Here is a 23,855-nt window from a genome sequence, read left to right as displayed (position 1 = left end):
CTTCACAAGCTTAACCCCTCTGGTTTGATCAAATGCAGTGCAGAAGGCTCTTTCAAAGGCACGCTTCTTTCGCTGAAAATGCCTTCATCTCTCTCAGTAACAATTTAGCCCTTACCCTGGTTCACTGCTGTCAAGCCTCTTGAGACTTTTCAACTGCAAAGTCTCAATATCTTGAAGTATTGCCCTGGTACACCAGCAAACACCTGAAGCCACTCATTCTCTGAAGTTTCCCCTATTGAATAAACTCAGACAATTCACTCACAGTTCCCTTTCCGTTAGTGGACGTGGGCTGCTCCCAGCACTGCAGTTGGTGTGTGTGGTGTCGAACAGCGCTGACTGGCCACAAGCTGCTTAGGTCCCCTGCTTTGCACCTCGAAAGCCGCTGCCGAAGGTTGCTTCTTTCACCTGTCCTCCCCCAGCTCTGCAGCTGTGTGCGCGGTACTCCCTGCTTTCCTCCTCTCTCTGCAGCCTCTCTGTGTGCAGCGGAGGTTGGGGCGCCACTGCCTGGCCGGCAATGCCAGAGGTGCGGACAGGTGCCAGCCGGCGCTCCTCCCAGTGTGCAGCAGAGTATGGGGGTTTCATTGCCCGGCAGGCGATGGCAGAGGCGCAGACGGGTGCCGAGTTTCTTAAGTGTCCAGCACAGGTTACCTGCCCAAGATACAATCAGGCCTCCCGGTCCAAGAATTTTGAAAAAAAAAAATAATAAGTTTTCCACTTCACTTTAAATTATTTGTAGGACCACTCTTCTCCGTATCTCCAATGGAAGTTGATTCCATAACAATAGGGCATACCACAAAAACCCTAGTTGAAGTCAAGCGAGCCTGCTCGCTTGACTATGTAACTGTCAGCTAACTGAACTTTTTTTTTTTTTTTTTTTTTTTGAACGACTGTGATGATTGCTGGTTTCTGTCCTATATTTTACTGGAGTTCCTTTCTGCCTTCGAACTTTGATTTTTGAGATATACATTGCTCTGATTTGTCTTGCAACAAGGGCGATTTTATCAAATTCTTAACAAACAAGCATACTATGGAACTTTGTAACTCTATGTGCTTTGAGAAAGATCAACTACATCTATAAAAGGTGATTCAAATATGATTTACATATGAGAGAACTTTATACCTCTGTTATGACGGTTCCACTATTAAAATAAGACATATTCATAAGAAATTATTTCTAAAAAGCTATAACTGTTTTGTTTGGAGGTGCCTTTTTGAATGGTAGTGTATTTACTTCACCTTATTTGTTTGTTTTTTAATCTGTATTTTATAAATACTACACATGTGCCTGTGTGTCTTTATAAAATAACCTCAAAATAGACATCTACTTGGTCTCCCCAGCTAGCCAACCTTTTATAAAATAATTTCAATGTGCTGCATAAAGTAAAACTCAAAGGAAAAGTCAAGGGGTACCACATACCAGTGAGGGAAGGTACTGTGGTCTGATGAGATAAAGTGGAACTTTGGGTCTCAGTGCTAAGCAGTGTGTAATGTAGAAATACAGGTATCAACTATATAGAGAAGGTGACAGAATCACAAACTGGTGACACTATGGGCCCCTTTTACCAAGCTGCAGCAAAAGGCAGTCTGTGCTGGCTTCTGCGCACATTTTTGATGCGCACCAAGGCCCCCTTTTACTGCAGCAGGTAAAAGGTAGGTCTTTTTTTTTTTTCAGGAAATGGTCATGCGGTAAGTAAAGCACTTGCTGTGTGTCCATTTCGGGGGGGGGGGGGGGGGGGGGGCAAGAACCATTACCACCACCCATTAAAGTGGCAGTAAGGGCTCCAGCGGTGACCGGGCAGTAATCACCACTGGGTACACACCGGTGCTACAAAAATAACAAAATTTTGTAGCGCCAGATATGACAGAGCGCTGGGTGTGGGAACTATCAATAGGCTGCTGTAGTAGCCCGGTGGTACTTCCTTTTTAGCAAGCAGTAAACCTGCTCCCCCCCCCTTCTAAAATGGGTCCTATGTAATCAGAGAGACCTTTTTTGTCAACATCCAAGACTCGACACAATCCATGTTTCAGCCACTAGGCTTGCATCAGGAGTCTGGATTTAAGATTCCATTTGGCTTAGCTTAGTGCTCTGGTTTAGTTGCAAATCTGAAGCCAGGTTCTAGTAGCTACACATAAGTAGTGAAGCCATACACTGTAGGGGAAGGGAGAAGCCATCCTACAGCGTATGCCTTCACTACTTATGTGTAGCTACCAGAACCTAGCTCAGGAAGCTGACTTCAGATTTGCAGCTAAACCAGAGCACTAAGTTAAGCCGAATGGAATCTTAAATCCAGGCTCCTGATGCAGGCCTTGTGGCCAAAACACAGCTCATTTCAAGTCTTGATGTTTAGAGTCTTGGATGTTGACAATAAAGGTCTTTTTGATTATACAGAGTGTCACCAGTTTGTGGTTCTGTCACCTTTGCTGTGTTGTTACTTCAGTAGAGTTGCGTGTTCTTGTCTGATCTATGTAAAAACACAGCACATCATCTCCTTGCATAAATGTTTTTTTCACTTGACTTTCCTTTTATATCAATAGAGTTCCTGCTCTCTGAATTTTCTTCTTATTTTTATCTTGTTTTAACTTGTGTATTTTATTCAAATTGTGAACTGCTTTGTTTGGCAAAGTTAAGCAGTATACTAAGTTTTAATAAACAAACAATCATCTTGTTAACATCACACCTATATTAAAATATAGCTGTGGGGATTCTTTGCAACAGCAGGACAGGTGAGCTTATAATGATAGAATAAAAGATAGATTGTGCATAAGCAAGGCAAATCCTGGAGGAAAAGCTGTTTCAGTCTGCCATAGACAGTGAGCAGAAGATTCACCTTTTCAGCATGATATTGATCATAAGCTCAAAACAAAAGCAACAATGCAGTTGCTCAGCAAGAAAAAAAATGAATGTTGGAGTGTTCAAATAGTCATGTTTAAATCCTAAAAATAAATGCTCGTCTTGCAAGTAAGGAGCTCATTAAGATAGGGACCAGACAAGAAAAACAGGCATGGCATGAAAAATCAAGTGTTAGTATCTTCTACTATGCCAATCATGATCTCTAATGTAATACCACTTGTATCTCTCACTCCAGAAATGGCGATCGCCATGACTGAACAATGTAAGCCACATTAAGCCTGCAAATAGGCGGGAAAATGTGGGATACAAATGCAACAAATAATAAAATAAATAAACATGAAGACTTTAATTTCTCAAATTACTTTTGGAATATTTCTTTGTTCTTTCAGTGTGAAAGAATAGCTAGAAAATGTTGCGTAGATCAGTGAAACAAATTCCTACTATAATACATTCTGAATTGCATTTACTGTAACCAGCACAATATGAAAAATATGCAAAGGTGTGATGACTTTTACAAAGTAACAGACAGGTAAGTGAGGAATAATTTTTTTTCTCCCCTTGCATACTACATCACAACCTATCTGTATGTATCATTTTCACAGCACAAAGCAGCACTAACCTCTCTGTGTTCCAATTCAACAGAGAACACGTTGCAATTTTGATGCTCACTAAAACAAAAGAAGGTCCCAGATTTCAATTGTTAAAATTTGAACTTTGTTATTTATGAAAGCCAATGAAAAACAGCGCACAACTGCCCCCAAAGCACAACACAAGAACAAAGAAAAACAATTGGGGAAGACCAATGTAATTCCAACCAGGGTTAACAATTTATTGACAATATTAAAAATATGTACGATACAAAAGCTGATACATCTAAAATATCAAGAAGACTGAATGGACTCGATGCAGTCCTGCGTTTTGGCGTGGCAAGTGCCTGCGGCCTGCCTCAGGAGTCCATTCACTCTTCTTGATATTTTGGACTTATCAGTATTTTTGAAAGCCTACATATTTGAACTGGAGAATTACAAAGGTGAAAGCCATCATTCAGAAGCAAGCCACTGATATTCTGATCACATACACAAATTGCACTCTGACGTGGTACAAGCCGGTATAAAGATGCAACCTAAAATTGAACAGAAAATCTTTTAGCACTTAGTACAGTACCTATTTTGAAGCTTTCTATGTGAATCTTTCTTCAGTCTCCTAGTAACAGGAGGAGCAGGGGTTGATGGGAGAGGAGGTGGAGAAACAGATGTAGATGGAGGTAGACCATTGCTTGGTGTGCTCCTGTGGTTCTTATCAGCCTCATATTCAAACGTGCGTTTTGGTTTTGGAACAGGATTTACTGCAGTATCAGATGGATTCTCAGAAAGCAGCTTGGGACTGCCTGAATTTGAGGTAGCCCCTTGTATAGCTTTACCAGAAACAGGAGGGGTGTCTGGTTCACCCCATAAACCAATGGTTCCTCCTGGGCTATTTCTCACATCCTCATTTGGAGTATCTAAAGTACCTGAAGTTATAGACCTTTTCCTTCCTGTGTCAACACTATAACAACTGCTGGGCAACTGGGGGAGACCTTGTCCAGGATTTTCTTTCAGTGCTTGTTCAATTTTCTGAATTCTATTTAGCACAGCAGAAGAGGATTCTTTTCTTGAATGTCCTTTAATAAAAACACTAGCAGGATCACTCCTGCTAGCTCTCCTTTCAAACCTATGACAGGAATCTCGGTCCAAAACTTCTTCCTCCTCAGTTTCTGGATAAGAACAATCTGAAAATGTTCTGCTCATTCTTCGATATCCTTTAAAATCAAAAGCCTTCTCACTACAAGGAGATGGAAGAATGCTAGGGCATCCCTCACTGCCAAACCTGTCCCCTAAGTCTCCCTTGTCCATACATAAACTCATCCTGGGAGCAGTCTCGTTCCTGCACTCCCATTCTGAGATCTTCTGTTTAATGCCAAGAACCCGAGAACGGACACTGGCCCTACTAAGGGAAAAGTTTTGAAGGTTTGCAGCAGTCCCTAAGGAAAGTGTGCTTCTTGCAAATGGGCAATTGCTGATCACAGCACCATCCCTTGGCTCCTGTAGATTCTCCTTTTGGTGTTCAACTTTGAAAGACAGCCTTTTATCCAAACATCCAATACTGAGTGCTTTGGAGAGGTAGTTTTGCGATTCTGTGTCAGAGGCAGAGGCAGAAACAAAACAGCCTCTAGACCCCCTGAGAATCACTCTGGAACCGGACACCTTGGAAAACCTACTGGATTTGCAGAATTCCTCACTGTCGCTGAAGGGATATGCTGAGCTTCTAGTTGGCGACAAGAGAGGAAGTGGCGACACTGACTGAGATCTGGAAGCATAAAGAAAAAAAACAGTAAGCTGCACTGGCCACAAGATTTACATAAGCTGTTTTGAGCATGTACACAAAGTATTGGTGCAATTCAGACATCTCTAATTTCCTGAACAGTTCAAGTAAGCGCTCATTGTCTGTCATGTCAAAAAGACCCAAAATTTGGCAGTGGAGCTGCTGTTAGGTGCTATTGTGGGGCGATTCTTGATTTCTTGAGTTGGTTACTTAAGTGAGATTAGCTTGTTTTTCCTCTCGTGATGTGGGCTTCCAATAACTATATATTTTTTATTGGGGGGGGGGGGTTATGGACTATAGATTATCTCTTGTACAGTTTTGTGCACTGAATAAATTTCAAAAGGAACAAAAAGTACATGTGCTGTTACATTACACACTTATTTCACTTTCATGAAGGGTATGGACTTTCAAGCAGCCTATTTAGGTGGGTAAGAGACTTATTACCTGTCAAAGGCATTTACAATATTGTCTTCTTAATGATTGATTTTGTTTTCTTAGGGGTCCATTTACTAAGCTGCAATATAAGGATTTTCCTGCATACTAAGGCCATTTTTCCGTTATTGGCCATGCGCTAGTGTCACCATTAGCACACGACCATTAAACATCCACTCTCCATCCCCGCAGACATGCATATATATAACCACTACAAGAAATGTTGCACTGGCTCCCACTCAAAGAACGCATCACGTTCAAGATTTGTACTCTAGTTCACAAAATCATCCATGGAGATGCCCCAGCCTATATGTCAGACCTGATAGACTTACCGACTAGGAATGCCAAAAGATCAGCCCGCACATTCCTTAATCTTCATCTCCCAAGCTGCAAAGGTCTAAAATACAAACTTACGCACGCAAACTTTACCTACCTGAGTGCCAAGCTATGGAACGCACTGCCGCACAACCTAAGAAAGATTGACGAATTAACAAACTTCCGAATATCACTGAAGACCCATCTTTTTAATAAGGCATACCACACAGAACAACAAATATAAATGCATGCATGTCCTTTACCTTACACATACCTATTTTTATATCTGTTTGTTCTAAACTTCTACTATGTTACTCAAATTCTCTATGTAACAATAAGTGATTATGTTCTAATCCATTATCACCAAATACGATACATTGTAAGCCACATTGAGCCTGCAAAAAGGTGGGATAATGTGTGATACAAATGCAATAGATAGATGGATAGATAGATAGATAGATAGATAGATAGATAGATAGATAGATAGATAGATAGATAGATAGATAGATAGATAGATAGATAGATAGATAGATAGATAGATAGATAGATAGATAGATAGATACAGATACACACATGCTGGTAATGCACACAAATTAGGAACTTACCACAGATGCCTGAGCGCATCCTGTGGTAAGTCATTTTAAGTTGTGGCAAGTGTACACTAGCGCTTACTGCAGCTTAGTAAAAGGACCCCTTAGTTTCTACTGTCAGTATCCCACTAAAAATTATGATTTAAACAACTTTACTTGAATGTGAATCGCCAATAAAATGTTTGTCATAGGACAACTAAAGGTGGCCATTCTTTTATCTACTAGGCGAGAGCAAAACCAGCTCATTCAGCTACTGTAGAAAGAGGCATTTCTGACAGGGGGAGGCAGTCAGGGAAATGACTGCACACATGTAAATGCTTGTTGGGGGGGGGGGGCAATTTGTCTGGCATTTATGCCGGTGTTTACCTTCTTTCAGCAATCTGTAGTATATTAACAGTGGATCACTCACATTTTCATTAATGGAAGCAAAGAGCTATGTGCATCCAAATTTGAAAATAGTCTAAAGGTTTTCGTAAATCAAAGTAAACAGCAAAACCCAAAATTATAAAGAAGAAAATATGTTTGAAAGGCAAATACATCTTCCCTCTTATTTTTGATGGGCATTAAAAAAAATCCCCTACAAATTGAGGTTAATTCATACCTTGGTAGTTCTTGCAGTGTTTCCAACATTTTTAAGGTTTTTAATATCTTACAGAATAAGTCTATTTTTATTTGGCTGAGCTCATTGCCAACGGCTGTTCAGCTGGACTAAATCTTAGGCTCAGACACAACTAGGAGGGAGAAGCACATCAGAGATGGAAGCACACTATACACCAGCTGCTTTCTGTAGAACAGCTAAGGAGGGGGAGAGGAAGCAAAGATATTTAATTCTTCTGTTAAATGTTTTGGTTTTTCTTCCCTTGCCTCTGTGCAGATCATCTGCCTTACAGTCTTGGAAACAGTTCTGTAAGCAGATAAGAAATCTGGCAATAAACACCTAACCACAGGTTTTTTGGACATATGGATATCCGTTAAATACACACATTGGGAGGAGGGGGTAAGGAATGGAATTTGCAAAGCCGTTTCTGCATATTACACTCTGTTTCTACCCAGGTAAATGGGCTATTTGAAAACTGTCCATTCTCCCTGTGGGTTTAGAAGTACGAATATGGTTCCACAACACGCCTAGCTTTTTCCTTTATTTAACAGAGGCATTCTCTAGAGGGCAGGGTTAGGGCAGAGACTGTAACAATGCATAGTTTTGTTTTGGTTTTCAAAACTGTGTGCTTTCACTGGAAAAAAAAAGTAGCTGCAGAAGAAACAGGTGCAAGTATATGTGGGATGTTTTCCTTAGGCAATTTTCAAACAGCACGTGTGTCTACGTACTTTCACTTAAAAAAACACACACACACACTCAATCAATCCGCAGACTTTGCTACAAATGTGGCCAATATGAAAACTGCCCTCTTTCAGAACAATTTTCAAACCGATTTACCTGGGTAAATTGGCCTGTCTGAAAACTGCTCTTGAAACCACCTACTTTTAGACAAATTATATCAGAAGTATGAAGGGATTAGGTAGGACAACAACTTGCACAGAACTGATTTTCAAATTTACACATCTCTTTCAGCATATATTTGAGCCTGCTATTTCTGCAAAGAATGTCCAAAAGATACTTTGTACCAATAACCAATTTTCAAAAGGAAACTGAGCTTTTTCTTTTGAAAATTAGCTATATGATACTTGAGTAAAATGTACCTGTGGACTTTGCACCTATGCAGTCTCTTGAAATGTTGTATGCAATATTTACATTAACATTTTCATTCTGATCATGCTCCAACTGCCCCAGAATTTCTATTTGCTTCAGTATACATATTTTAAACAAATAGCTGCTTCTTTTCCATGTAGACATTTAGGTATGTATGCAGCTCTCTTAAAGAAAGGGAATCATGAGGTTATGGGTGAATTTCTCCATCCATAGCTAGACCCGAGTCCTGATAGGCCAGGCCAGACTGACGACATGTTATGTCCTCCAATCAGCAGTTAGAGGCAGAGATTTGAAGATTCTGATTACATAATCAGTTTAACAGGTGGTATAAGGCATGATGTAATATTGCAATACGTATGCCTAGAATTAGTTGCCAGAGAATGTTGTAAAAGCAGTTAGCTTAGCATTATTAACATGGCCTTGGGGAAAATCCACTGCTTATTTCTAGGATAAGCACCATAAAATGTATTCTGCTGCTTTGGGATCTTGCCAGGTACTTCTGACCTGGGTTGGCCACTGTTGGAAACAGGATACTGTGCTTGATGGACCTTCCGCCTGTCCCAGTATGGCAAACGCTTATGTTCTTATGCCTGACCTTGATTTGTCCTGATCATTTTTAGGGCATAGGCCATAGAAGCCTGCCGAGCACTATCCTTGTTCTGAAGTTGTCATTGAAGCCCCACTCCAACCCATCCAAATCTATCTAGTCACAATCAGTGCACAGACCGTAGAAGTCTGCCCAACACTGGCTTTACTTCTTTGAATCCATTCCTTCTAAACAGGATTCTTTTGCGTTTATCTCACACATCTTTTAAGTCCGTTACCGTTCTCATCTCCATCACCTCCAAGTATCTACCACCCTCTCTGTGAAAAAGTACATCTTGACATTATTCCTGAGATGGCCTCCCCCCAACCTCATTCATGTCTAGTTCTACCACCTCCCTGTTTCTGGAAAAGGTTTAAAAGATCAAAACAGGGTTAACTCGTGTTGTGGCACAAGTGTGTGTGTTACTGGAGGAAAAAGCCTCGAGAAAACTCCTTTCGTATGCAAACAAATGCTTTAATCGGAGTTGGATTTCCTCATCATCGGCTGAAAAAAAAAAAACCCCAGATGTTACAAGTAGAACAATAAAGCTTTTCTACTTAGCTTTTAATGTCCTTCAATGGTCTTGATCTTCACGTCTAGACTACAGACATTGGCTGTGAACGTTGGCTGTGATCTACGGCAGCCAGTGTTTTGAATCCTATCTGCATCAGGATCACACACCAAGTTTTCTCCGCTCAGTATAGCCAGCGGTCGACCGCCAGCTATACTGAGCGGAGAAAACTTGGCGTGTGATCCTGATGCAGATAGGATTCGAAACGCTGGCCGCCGTAGATCACAGCCAACGTTCACAGCCAATGTCTGTAGTCTAGATGCGAACATCAAGACTATTGAAGGACACCAAAAGCTAAGTAGAAAAGCTTTATTGTTCTACTTGTAACATCTGGGGGGGGGTTTTCAGCCGATGATGAGGAAGTCCAACTCCGATTAAAGCACTTGTTTGCATACAAAAGGAGTTTTCTCGAGGCTTTTTCCTCCAGTAACACACACTTGTGCACAACAAAGAGTTAACCCTGTTTTGATCTTTTAAATCATTTGAATTTGTACAGTGGTTGAACCCTGAGTTTACTTTTGAATCTGAAAAAGGTTTGCCAGGAATATTCCCTGTATGTTAATGCCAAATCTAAGAATTAACTAAAGGAACTTATATGGATGTGGACAAATTTTCAACCAGGGAACTCACTGCAGACACCAAAACAGTGAAGAAAAAAAACTAACAAGAAAGGGCACCCTGTAGGTAAGGACTACCAGGACTCTGCCATCTTCCTGGAAGAGTTCTGGGCTAGTCTAGCAGGACTCAAGGAAAGAAAATTATCAAGTAAGTGTATATTTCTCATTCCTTGCCATCCAGCTAGACCAGTAATTTTCAACCCAATCCTCATGCTTTCAGGATACCCACAATCAATATTCATGGAATAAATATGCATAAAATAGAGATTTATCTCATGCATATTCATTGTGGGTATGCTGAAAACCTGACTGGCTAAGTGTGTCAGGCACTGGGTCGAGACCGGTTGTCTAGACTGACAGGATGTACACCAAAGCTTTATCTCACCAGGTGAGAGTAAGACAAGGCAACCTGCAACACAGCTCTGCTAAAGGTCGCATCTCCTCTATCCTGAATATCAATCTTGTAATGTTTCAAAAAGAATGCAGAGAGGACCAACTGGCTACTCAGCAGATACGTCAGGGCTGACCATTTGAGTTTCAACCAAGAAGTCGCCTGAGCTCTAGTCGCGTGAAATCTGAGACAAACTGGAACCTGTTTCTAATTGAGGATGTGAGCTACTTATATGGCCTCCTTAATCCAATGGGCAATAGTAAATTTTGAGGCCACTTCACCTTTGGGCAGCCCAAGGAACAATATGAATAGCCTGTCTGACTTACAAAAAGTATTTGTGACCTCCAACTAATGCAAGAGGGCTCCGTTTACATCCAGCTTATGTAGGGTTCAGGAACTCAATTTGTTCATCGCCAAGAAACTTGGAAGTACAATCGCCTGATTTAGATGAAAGGGGAAAACAAACTTTAGAAGAAAGGATAGTACAGTTCTAATGGAAAAATGGAAGCTGAAAAGGACAGTAAGGATCTCTGCAAAAAAAAAAAGCCTCCAATTCGGATACTCTCCTGGCCGAACAATACAGCCAGTAAAAACGGTATTTTCCACAACAAATACTTCAGTGAAGGATACTTCAAAGACTCAAAGGGTGACTGGTTAATGGAGAGTATGGTCAACGTCCAGCTCAACGACTTCCTGACTGCCTTTGATATCCTACACCACTCTCAGTCTGGTTTCCGAGCTCAATATAGCACCGAGACTGTCCTGGTCACCCTCTTATCTAACTTTAAGCAAGAGCTATCCATCGGTCGGAAGGTTTTACTGCTTCAATTTGACATGTCTAGTGCCTTCGATATGGTGGACCATGAAATCTTGCTTCATCTGCTGGATTCTTTTGGCATAGGAGGTCCTGTCTTACACTGGTTCGCGGGCTTTTTAACAACAAGAACTTACCAGGTCTCAGTGAACTTGGTTACTTCTGATCCGTGGAAGGCCTCCTGTGGGGTTCCGCAGGGCTCCCCACTTTCACCTGCCTTATTCAATATTATGTTGATGCCTTTAGCTGCTGCTCTCGCAAAACTGGACCTTAACCCTTTCATCTATGCCGACGATATTACAATCTACATTCCCTTTCGCACCACCGTGTCGGAAATTGTTCACCTCATTGATGCCTGCTTCTCCACCTTAGAACATTGGGCTCAGGTCTTCCGTTGCAAATTAAACAAGGACAAAACACAGTGTCTCATCCTCTCGTCCGTCCACACTCCAGTAATTGACACGGTGCTCCCAGTATTGGGCTCTGCCCTTCCGATTGCCACAAGCCTGCGTCTCTTAGGAGTGCAACTGGACACACACCTCCAGCTGGACAATCATGTGCACTTGGTCACCAAAAAAATGTTTCACGCCATGTGGAGGCTTCGGCGTATAAGATACTTCCTTACTAGAGATTTGTTCCACACACTTGTCCACTGGCTTGTCCTCTCCCACTTGGACTATTGCAGCGGAATTTATGCGGGCTGCCAGACCTCTCTGTTGAAAAAGTTCCAAACAGTTCAGAACACTGCTGCGAGACTCATCCTAAGAGAGCGACGCTTTGCACATGCTGAACCCTTACGTTTCAAATTACACTGGCTGCCTGTATAGGAGCGCATTGCCTTTAAACTCTGCTCCTTGACCCATAAAATTATCTATGGGTTTGCCCCGGAGTATATGCACCCCTTGATCTACCTCCCACCCAGGAATGCCAACCCTGCTGCTCATTCCTACCTCCACCTTCACTTCCCAAAAGGGTGTCAAGTACAAGAAGATCTTCACCTTGTCCTTCTGCTATTGGAGTACTAAGCACTGGAATGCTCTCCTGCAACACCTTAAAACTCAAGCGGACCACGCCCTCTTCAAGAAGTTGTTGAAGACCTACTTCTTTGCCAAGACCAATTCCTCACTTTATACCGCTGCTTGATGTACCCTCCATGGCTCCTACCCTGCTAGTTCACCCTGTTAGATGTATTTCCCCCCTGCATACTCCTTGTATACTCTTCTAAGTTTTCCTATTTTGTAATTTTATTTAATGTTTGTAAGCCACATTGTGCCTGCATGAGTGGGAAAATGTGGGATATAAGTGAACAATAAATAAATAAATAAATTTGAGATCCCAAGTGGGCAATATACCTTGTAATGAGGACTGAATTTGCTTAACTGCCTGAAAAAAATGGCCCACATCCAGCTGAGCTGCCAGAAAGAGACCATCAATTCTACCTCTGAAACAAGAGAGCTGCCATCTGGACCTTTAGAGAATTAATTGCTAAGCTCTGGTCACAACCCTGTTGCAAAGAAAAAAAAAAGCCAGGATCAATGGCAGATCTGCATGCCTTGGAGAGATCTTCAGTTCTGTACATCAAACTTTAGAGGCCCACCAGGCATGGACATATGCCGGAGATATGGAAGACCAACAAACCCACAACAAGGTCATTAGAACAGAGCACTAGTTCTCAACTGGTGTGTCACAGTGCTGGCATATAAAGCTGCACTTTTTTTTTGTCTCTCTCCACATTCCTTTCCCCTTCCTTCCAGTCACAGATCCAGAACCTCACCCTCTTCTCTGACCGCAGGCCCGCAAACCTCATGCAACTCTAGCGCCTCTGCTTGGCGAGCCCTCTCCCTGACGGTCAAACCTCACCTCTTCACTAGCAGTGGCAGTCATAGCAAACTGGAGAGCCAACTCGGAACCTTTCCTCTGCAGCTGTCCTACCCCCTAATGCAATTTTCTGTTTATGTGAGGGCGGGACAGCTGCAGAGGAAAGACTCCGGGTCAGCCCAGGCAGTTTGCTATGACTGCCAGGGGGAGGGGACTGGCTAAGGAGAGGCACTGGAGTCACGGGGGGGCCTGGGGTTAGAAGAGGGTGAGGTTCTGGATCTGTGGGGGGGGGGGGAGCTGAGATATAGGAGTCATGGGGGGGCTCTGAATCTGCAAGGATAGGTGGATGAGGTGCTGAAGAAAGCAAGGCACCAGAGTGTGGGGAGGCACAGGAGAGAAGTTGAAGTACCAGAGACATGGGGGGGGGGGGGGTTTAGAGGTGCTGGATCTGCAGGGGGAAAGGTACAAGAGAGATGATGGACCTGTGAAGGGTAAGGGGACAGGAGAAAGGGGAAAGATACTAGACTGGGGGAGAGGGTGCCTCCAGGCTTTGGAGGGCGGGAGGGGGAGAGTGAGAGAGAGTGTGAAAATGAGTAAGAGAGAGATCCTGGATTGTTGGGGATGGAAGAAAGAGAGGGAGAGAGACACTGGACCCACAGGAGATGCAGCTACACAAACCCTGATGCCATGCTCCTTTCTGGGTTATGTAGGTGGTAAACAGCACTTTACTAGGCCTTTCACTTCTAGTGCATGGTTTGCCACATAAACAATCCAGGAAGGAACACAACATCAGAATTTGTGTATCCTGCTGCTAGGCTGGGTTTTCTGCAGTTGCTCTCTCCTCCAAGCTACAGCCATGCTGAATATTAAAGCTGTGCTTTTTTTTTTTTGGGGGGGGGGGGGGGGTAATATAGGGGTGAAAGGGAAGAGAGAGGGGACAGAGAGCTGCTGCACCATCGCAATGGAAGGGAAGGAAGAGGGAATAGGTAAATACTGGACCATAGGGGTACAAGAGAGAGAAGATGCTGGATCATAGGAGTAGAGGAGAGAGAGGGATAGGGAGATTCTAGGTTATAAGTGTGGGTGAAGAATGAGAGAGGAGATACTGGACTACGAGAATATGGGAAGGGAGGAGAGATGTTTGTTATGGTGGAACTACATGGGAGAACCCATGGGGAATCTCAAGGAGATGCGTGAGAGAAGGATGGTGAGTACAGAGGGTAGAGGTGTAGTAATAGGGAGTGGGTGAAAGAGAAGGGAATAGGAGGCCAGGGACGGAATGAGTCAGGAGAGCTAGGGAGTGAGGGAAGTAGTTGGATAGTTGATAGGTAAGTGAAAAATAACTGGAGGACTGAAAAGTAAAAGGGTGAAATATGAGTAGGCGGGCGTAAAAAAGAGAGGAAATATGTCAGAGACAGATGTATTTGAGGGAATGGAAGAAGATAGGAGGAAAGTGGAGAAAGGACAATGGACAGCACTCACTGGAAAAAGAGCAGAAAACAGAAAGGAAAGCAGAAGAGAGAAATTGGGACCAACATGCTTAAAAAAATAAGATGCCCAGCCAACAAAAATAGAAAAAAAGGTGTTTTATTTTGAATGTATTAGGTGGAATACATTAGCCTTAGGAAATGTGCAACACAGATGTCATTGTATTTTGTTCAGTGGAAAAGGAAATGTATTTCTGCTTTTGTTTGTCCTTATGAAGTGGTACATGCCTTGTTTGACTTCTTGGGGTTTCCCAGTTCAATTTTTTACTTTATATTTCTAATTCTAATTTGTGATCCCTTGTTCTGTACTTGGTGAGGGTTTGTCTGCATTTTGCGTGTGACTGAGGTGTGGTATTCTGTTTGCATGTAGTTTCTGTATAGAACTCTGTAGCAGTCCCACTTGTACCGTTTTACTTGTAATAGGTGTATTGGTGTTCTAGGGCCAGTGTAATATTTGTAGTGCTTCCTGTTCTTAGGTAAGGTTCATGTTTGAATCATAGGAATTAGTGCTACTGTTGTATGGCAGATTTGCTACATGAATTTTGAGTTACAATTTATTCAGGTTTTGTATTTTACAGTGTGCTCAGTAGTGGAGAGATTTATGTTGCTATTACACTCCAATGACATGATAATCATAATTTTATTTATTTTTGTATGGTAACTTCCACAGAGGAAGTGTGCTAGTTATGATCTGCACCTGTTGCTGGGGGGAGATAGGGTATTTGTGGATGCAGAGCATGCTTACATTTAATTCATAAGAATTGCCATACAGTATCAGAGCAAAGGTCCATGAAGGTCATGTATGCAGTGTGTCATGTATGCAAGCATTGTCCTTCAGGTGTGTCCCGACTGAAAAAAGGTTCAGAATCACTGGAATAGAGGAATGGTAGCCTCTGTGCTTCAGGCAGGCCTCTCAAGGGCCAAGCCATAAGCCAGAAGGCACCTAGATCCTCCATGAAGACCGAACCCTGCTGGAGACTGGATCCCCTTGGAAGTAGGACTGGGTACATCACCAGTAGCAAAACAAGGTCAAGCTGATGCTACTATGATCACTGGACACAGTTGCTTTGCCAGCTTTCAAAGGACCTATTGTTTTAGGGGCCATGGAGGGAATACATAGAGAAGTTCCACCTACATCCAAGGCTGGAGGTGACACTCCAATTTTAGACATTTTGCTCCATAGTTCATCCAAATTTCAAGGGAGCGTGTTTTAGGCAGGACTTGGGTGACACCAAAAGATAGATGTTTTTCTGCAATAATAGAACATAATGAAAAAATCTAGAGCCAAAATTAAAGCGTTTTTGGCTAGGCCTGTTTCGATCATGATTGTGACCCAAAGGTGCCCTAAATGACCAAATGGCCACTGGAGGGATTAAGATATAACTCCCCCTTTCTCCTGCAGTGGTCACTGACCCCATCCCAGCCCCCTGAGATATGACAGTGACAGTACATACCAGGCTCTATGACAGCTTCAGACATGATGGCCGTTCCTATTAGAAGCAGGTCCCAGGAGTAGCCTAGAGGTGAGTGCAGTGAACTGTACAGAAGGGAATCCAGGCCCATATATCACTCTTAACTAGTACACTTGGGGTGGAATGTGTGAGCCCTCCTAAAAATACTAAATACCTGCTGTATCTACATATAGGTGACACCTGCAAGCATGCAAGCAATTGTAGAGATGTACAGTGAGATACAGTACGTATTTTTCTGCTCCTGGAGGGCTTACCATACAATACAAGGGGGTTATGGTGAGATGTGTACCTGGGACCTTTTATGTGAAGTCCACTGCAGTGCCCCCCTAGGCTGCCCCACTGCTCTGCTAGGATGTCTGTGTGGGCAGTCTACTAAGAATGATGGCCCCCAGACATCCCAATGGATGTTTTTTTTGTGTGTTTTTCTCTTATGCGTTTTATTTTCCAAAATGCCCCCCCCCCCCCCCAAAAAAAAATGCACTAAGCACAAAATATTTAGAAAAAGGCAATTTTTGAACCAAAAAGATAGACGTTTTTCAGGTTCAAAATTGGCTATGTTTACCACTCTTTTTTTGGACATTTTTAGCAAACTGTCCAAAATTGGATTTAGATGTTTTATTGATGTTTTATTGAAAATGCCCAGAGTTGATGAGGATACCAACAATGAAATATTTATTGACTTTTAAAAAATTAAAAAATAATGTGCATAAAAATGACCCACATTGTTATTTTTTAATTTTTTAAAAGTCAATAAATATTTCATTGTTGGTATCCTCATCAACTCTCCTCACTTTTTGTTTTACATCCCACGATTTCGTGAGGGTTTTCACCTCCTTTTTTGTTTTTGCTTTATTGAAAATGCCCCTCATAATCTGTCAGTCTGCAATGGTCTATCAGGCAGTGGCGTAGCCAGAAGTCAATTTTTGGGTGGGCCAACAGGTTGGATGGGTGGGCACTAGACAGTGGTGTGCTGGTAAATGTTTAACAACAGGCTCTCTCCCCGGTCCACCTCTGCACCCCCCCCCCCCCCCATCCACCTGTGCACCTCCCCTCAAAATTGCAGAGCTGGCTATAGCCGGGGAGAGAGCCTGGGGGGGGGGGCAATGCATTACTGTCTCCAGGAAAAAAAAATTAAATGATCCCAGGTTCCAATTTAATTCATGTTTAATGTGGGATAAAATGCCATAAATAAGTAAATAAATATAAGCACCTGATTCTCAAAGTGGACATATTCCAAACACTATAATGAAAATAAAATGATTTTTTTCTACCTTTGTTGTCTGGTGACTGTTTTTCTGATCATGCTGGCCCAGTATCCGATTCTGCTGCTATCTGTCCTCTTAACTCCGTTTCCAGGGCTTCCTTTCCATTTCTTTCCTTTCCTCCTTTCTTCTTCATTTCTGGTCCTCAGCTTCTGCCTATTTTCTTCATCCATGTGCAGTTTTTCTCCTCTCTTCCTTTTCCCTCATCTCATCTCATCTCCTTCCTCATTCTTCCATCCCCTCCATCCATGTCCAGCATTTCTTCTCTCTCCCTTCCCTCTCTTCCATCCATGTCCAGCAACACTCCTCTCCCCTTCCCTCCATCCAGCAACCCTCCTCTCCCCTTCTTCCACCATGTCCAGCAACCCTCCTCTCCCCTTCCCTCCATCCAGCAACCCTCCTCTCCCCTGCCCTCTCCTCTCCCCTTCTTCCACCATGTCCAGCAACCCTCCTCTCCCCTTCCCTCCATCCAGCAACCCTCCTCTCTGTTGGATTATTTGTAGTAAATAATTAGCAGATTTTAGTACACACAGCTTCAGCTTTAGAAATGTTAATTTCTTTCTTCATCTCTCTCTCATTCACCCCTGAATAATTCACTGCTGAGTCACTTTAAAGTTGAAGTAACAAAACATCTGTTTACTCACAGTTTGTAGTTAGATTATAATCAGACAGGCTTATATATATATTACTATACATTTGTATTATCAGCTCCTTCCATGTGCTTAGATGGTAATGGATGCTCACACCACCATAGATCCTCTCAGGTTAGGAGAGATCATGAGCTCCATGTGCTCCATGTGCTGCATGTGCTGCATCTAACCCCTAACAGGAAGTTGCATAGCTGTGTGACCTCTCTAAGTAATTCACATCAGAGGTCACAGAGTAATCACAGAGAAATAATAGGTGACAGGCAATGCATGTAAAATACAATTACATTCCAACAAACCCCTTCTCATGCATAACTGTCATGCAATATTTATTCATACAAAGTCCAAGCTTTATACGCAGATTCACAAAATGTTCTCTGGGTAACGGTTTGGTCATGATGTCAGCTGTCATCTCACTGGTGTGACAATAGTGTAGACTGATGACCCCTTCTTTCGCCAACTCTCGCACGTTGTGGTATTTCGTTGCGATGTGCTTGGTGCGTGACTGAACCTTGTCATTCTGTGACAGTCGGATGCAGCTCTGATTATCTTCCATTATCTGGATTGGTCTCTTTTCAGCTATTCCGAAATCCAGCAAAAGTTTTTCAATCCACATCAGTTCTCTGCACGCTTCCGATACGGCCACATATTCAGCTTCTATAGAAGACAGACTCACAATACTTTGTTTATGACTGGCCCATGAAATTTGTACATTTCCATACATAAACACATATCCACTTGTGGATTTATAATCAGAATGATCCCCTGCCCAATCTGAATCACAGTAACATATTAGTTTTGGATTACTATTGGCTGAAATCTTTAATTTACAATCAATGGTACCCTTTAAATACCTTACCATCCTTTTAACTGCAGTCCAATCTGATTTGGTAGGTGAGCTGACCCTTCTGCTCAAAATTCCTACTGCATTTGCTATATCAGCCCTGTATGTGGTAGCTAGATATAAAAGCTTACCTATGGCTGATCTATATTGGATGTTATCTGGTAAAGGTTCTCTTACTGTTTCATCCTTCAGAAAATCAGTGATCATGGGAGTGCTTACAACTTGGGCATCTTGCATACCTAAACTTTCAATAAGCTCATTTATTTTCTGCTTCTGGCTTAGAAGATAAGAACCATCATTTTGTTTCTCAATTTCTATACCAAGATAGTATGACACATTACCAAGTTCTTTTATCTCAACATTGAGGTTTAAACACTTTACAATGTCCTTGTACTCTTGCTCACTTTTGCTTGCAATGAGCAGATCATCAACAAAAGCTAAAATGTATGCATATTGTCCATTTGTGCACCTAGTGTACAAGCATTTATCTGCTTCACCTTGCTTAAATCCTAAATTTGTCAATATTTCATGCAATTTGTCATTCCAACATTCTGCACTTTGCTTTAATCCATAAAGACCTTTGTTTAATTTACACACTAGCTGTCTTTGTTTTGTATTTATGAAACCTGTTGGCTGTTCCATGTACAAGTCTTCAGTTATTTCTCCGTGAAGAAATGCTGTTTTCACATCAATGTGGTTGACTTGCATGCCTTTTGAGACTGCAATGCTCAGAAGTGTTCTAATTGTCGTGTGTTTCACTACAGGTGCAAACACTTCATCAAAATCTTCTCCATATTTTTGAAGATATCCCTTTGCCACTAATCTTGCTTTATACCTTTCCACTTTTCCTTGTGCATTCCTTTTTAACTTGAATACCCATTTGCATCCTATAGCTTTCTTGCCAGGAGGTAATTTTGTAAGAATCCAAGTATTATTTTTATCCAATGCATCAATTTCTTCTTGTGCAGCTTTACGCCATTCAGCAGCTTCTTCTGCTGGCATTTTCTCAATCTCATCCCATGTTAAGGGCTCTTGAGCTTCTGCTGACTTTGTTAAGTAAGACAGTCTTGGGGGTGGAACACCTTTGTTTTCCCTGGATGAGCGTCTGACAACAGGTTGGTCTGACCTTTCTGCATCCTCTATATCTGAGAGTTCTTCTCCAATTGATTCCCCTTCTCCAACTGTACTGTCTTCTTCAATGATCCTTTCTGTGTCTGCTTCCTCTGCCTGTTCCTCGTTAGATACAGATGAGTTGCTTTCAGACATCTGCCTTGGTATGGCATTTATATACACTGGCATGTCTATTATGGTTCTAGTTTCATATTCTGGATGATAAGGCTCATCTGGGATAATCCAGCCTTTATCAACCCTTTTGTTTTCATCAAAATATGTAACATGTCTTATGCCAACAATGCCAGTTTTCAGATTCAAAATTCTATATCCTTTGTGTCCTGGAGCATAGCCAACTAAAATGCCCCTTTCTGTTGTGGAATCCAGCTTATGCCTTCTTTGCTTTGGTACATGAGCATATGCTGTACTTCCAAATGTTCTTATGTGTGACAGGTTTGGCTTCCTACCATGCCATGTCTCATGTGGTGTGCGCTCAGCGCCTTTAGTTGGCATTCTGTTTTGTAGGTACACTGCTGTGAGAATGGCTTCCCCCCATAGTCTTTTAGGGAGATTGCTATCTGACAGCATACATCTGGTCATTTCCACAAGTGACCTAAATTTTCTCTCTGCAACAGAATTTTGCTCTGGTGTATAAGCTACTGTTGTGATATGCTGAATGCCTTCTTGTTCTAGAAATGTGCGCATGTTTTGTGAAGTGAACTCACCACCATTGTCGGTCTGAAGAACCTTTGGTTTTCTTTCAAATTTATTGCTCACCATGGCTACGTATTTCTTCAGCATGTCTGTGACTTGACTTTTCTCTTTCAGCAAATAGGCCACACAATATCTAGAGAAATCATCCAAGAATATTAGCACAAATCTGTTATTTCCCAATGATGGGATATTAAACGGTCCACATAAGTCACTGTGTATTAAGTCCAGCACTTTATTACTCCTATTTCCTGTGTATGCAGGAAATGAGGGTCTCACACCTTTTTGAGTAACACAGTCTATGCATTTCTCCATTTTACCAGCATCTGCACTTATCTGAATGCCGGTGGCCAGTTGCTTACTGTAAAGATCCTGGATCACCTTAGAATCACGATGTCCCAGGCGGCGATGCCAGATTTCCAGACTACATTTACCATCATTCTTCCTTACTTGCGCCATATGTGAGGCTTCACCTGAAATGCTCAGTTTATAAACATCATTATGCATAAAAGCTTCAGCATACACTTCATCATTTTTAGAGATTGTGCACTTACTGTTTTCAAAATGAATCGCAAATCCCTTCTTATCTAATGTAGATACACTAAGCATATTGCAAACTGCTTGGGGAATATACAAGACATCACTTACAGGAATTTCTTTAACTTCATTAGACACTTTGCATTTTAAGAATCCAATACCTTTTGCTTGGATCTGAGCAGTCCCTGCGTTTGCAGTTTTAAGAATACCTTCCTCTGGACACATTTCCTGAAAGAAATTCTTACAATTGGTTAAATGGCATGTGCTCCCTGAATCCAAAATCCAAGTACTTTCATTTGAATTATTATTTACCATAGTCAAAGATTTTTCTGCCATTAGAAAGCCCTTGTGTTTATCTTTGTCCTTCATACATTTCCTGGTTTGAAAATTCTTTAGTTCCATTGGCTTAGGTGAGCTAGAGGGAGTGTTTTGTGTTTCCTTACACCATTTAGATACATGTCCCTCCTTTCCACATGAGTAGCAAATCAGCTTGCCCTTGGGTGGAGTTTTCCCATAGCTCCGCCTTCCTCTGTTCTTTGCCAAGAAATTTGTTTCATTTCTCTCTGACTTGCTTTGAGAACACATCTCCTCAGAATCATTTATTATGCATTCCTGCCTTAGTTTTGATGTTGCCTGTTCAAAAGATTGCCCTTCAATGGCCTCATTTACAGACCTAAAAACATCAAACTTCTTTGATAGTGAGGTAAAAAGAAATGCTCTTTTCAATGCATCACACATGGGAATTCCAGAAAGTTCTAACTTTTGAAATGAAGACATAAGATGCATAATGTGATCATTACATTTACTTTTATCCCTTAATTTGGTTTCATTCAACTCTGCCAACCAAATTGGTTGCTGCTTTGCATATGTAGTTGCATACATAGTTCTCAGTTTATATAAAATGTCCTTTGGTGTATCTTTTCCCTCCACTAATATGGCTTGTTTCTCTGAGAGAGCTTCCAAAAGCATGCACTTCACATAATAGTTTGCATTGTCCCATTCAGCCATATTTTCAGCTGTTCTGTCTTGGTCTAAGCATATATCTAATCTTTTTGCTCGAAGGAGACATATGAATCTTAATTCCCACTGCTGATAATTAAACTCAGTTAATTTAGGCACCTTGAGAGAATAGAACAATGGTGAATTTCTTCCCTCAGCCATTTTCTTAGCCTTCTGTCTGCTGTGTGGGGGGAGAGAGAGACAGACTGATTCTTTCCTTTAAAACTTAAGAGAAAAATGTGGCCTTTTTTTTTTCTGCCTGGTAATATTTCTCTTCTTTTTCAATTCCTGGACCCTGGGCCCATAACCCTTTTGTTGGATTATTTGTAGTAAATAATTAGCAGATTTTAGTACACACAGCTTCAGCTTTAGAAATGTTAATTTCTTTCTTCATCTCTCTCTCATTCACCCCTGAATAATTCACTGCTGAGTCACTTTAAAGTTGAAGTAACAAAACATCTGTTTACTCACAGTTTGTAGTTAGATTATAATCAGACAGGCTTATATATATATATTACTATACATTTGTATTATCAGCTCCTTCCATGTGCTTAGATGGTAATGGATGCTCACACCACCATAGATCCTCTCAGGTTAGGAGAGATCATGAGCTCCATGTGCTCCATGTGCTGCATGTGCTGCATCTAACCCCTAACAGGAAGTTGCATAGCTGTGTGACCTCTCTAAGTAATTCACATCAGAGGTCACAGAGTAATCACAGAGAAATAATAGGTGACAGGCAATGCATGTAAAATACAATTACATTCCAACACTCTCCCCTTCTTCCACCATGTCCAGCAACCCTCCTCTCCCCTTCCCTCCATCCAGCAACCCTCTCCCCTTCTTCCACCATGTGCAGCAACCCTCCTCTCCCGTCTGCCCTGTTTCCTTCCTGCCCCCCCCCCCGTACCTTTAAATATTACAGTTTATCTGGAGTCACGGGCAGCCGGCATTGAAGACATCGGCAGGCTTACGCCGGTTCCAGCAGCCTTCCCTTCCCTCGTTGCAAGTCGGATGATGGCTCCGCCCTCGTAGATACAGGAAATACGACAGAAGAGGGCGGAGCCATCATCCGACTTGCAACGAGGGAAGGGAAGGCTGCTGGAACCGGCGTAAGCCTGCCGATGTCTTCAATGCCGGCTGCCCGCGACTCCAGATAAACTGTAATATTTAAAGGTACGGCGGGGGGCGGGGCAGTGGCGGGCTGGGGAGGCAGATGCGGGATCGGAGCTCAGCCTGCTCCCTCCGCTCCGCTGCCTCCACTGCTGGGTGGGCCTGAACCAAAACTGGGTATCAGTATAAGGAATAAATAATAGAACTATTACTAAAGTTTGGCTTTCTTTTTGTCTCCTGAGAATGGTCCACACCTACTGTGCGTGCTTCAGTGCTAAGTCTAGTTTTCCCACCAACTATGGAACTTGGTATTAGAACCTGCAACTATCTGGCTTCCAACCAGGAACTTTAGGGCTCACATCTATCCATGTTAATTCAGAAATCCTTTTTCAAACTGGAGATGAACAGAGCAGTCCAATCATTCTCTTCTGCTCAGTAATCTAGATTGTAATGCTCTTTCCCATGGCTCTCACTTGGTAGGCCTAAAACATTTATAGTTGATTCAAAACACTGCTGTTAAGATTATCGCATAAGCTACAAAATGGGACCATGCTACACCTCTACTAAAACAAGAATATTGGCTCCATGTTTCTTCTAGGATTCCTTTTAAAATATTAAC

At 42.1% G+C, this 23,855-nt stretch overlaps 1 protein-coding gene across 3 annotated transcripts in view; it reads right to left on the bottom strand.

Annotated features, from left to right (window-relative positions):
- ST5 (suppression of tumorigenicity 5) overlaps positions 1–23,855 on the bottom strand; it is a 670,601-nt gene that overhangs the window by 378,399 nt on the left and 268,347 nt on the right. For all 3 annotated transcript variants that reach the window (XM_030201020.1, XM_030201019.1, XM_030201022.1), the window contains exon 3: positions 4,016–5,197. In XM_030201020.1, coding sequence (XP_030056880.1) covers positions 4,016–5,197 — 1,182 coding nt within the window. The remainder of the gene's footprint in view (positions 1–4,015; positions 5,198–23,855) is intronic.

Source organism: Microcaecilia unicolor, chromosome 4 (assembly GCF_901765095.1).
Source record: "Microcaecilia unicolor chromosome 4, aMicUni1.1, whole genome shotgun sequence".
NCBI classification, from domain to species: domain Eukaryota; kingdom Metazoa; phylum Chordata; class Amphibia; order Gymnophiona; family Siphonopidae; genus Microcaecilia; species Microcaecilia unicolor.
This window is presented reverse-complemented; position numbering and strand designations above follow the sequence as displayed.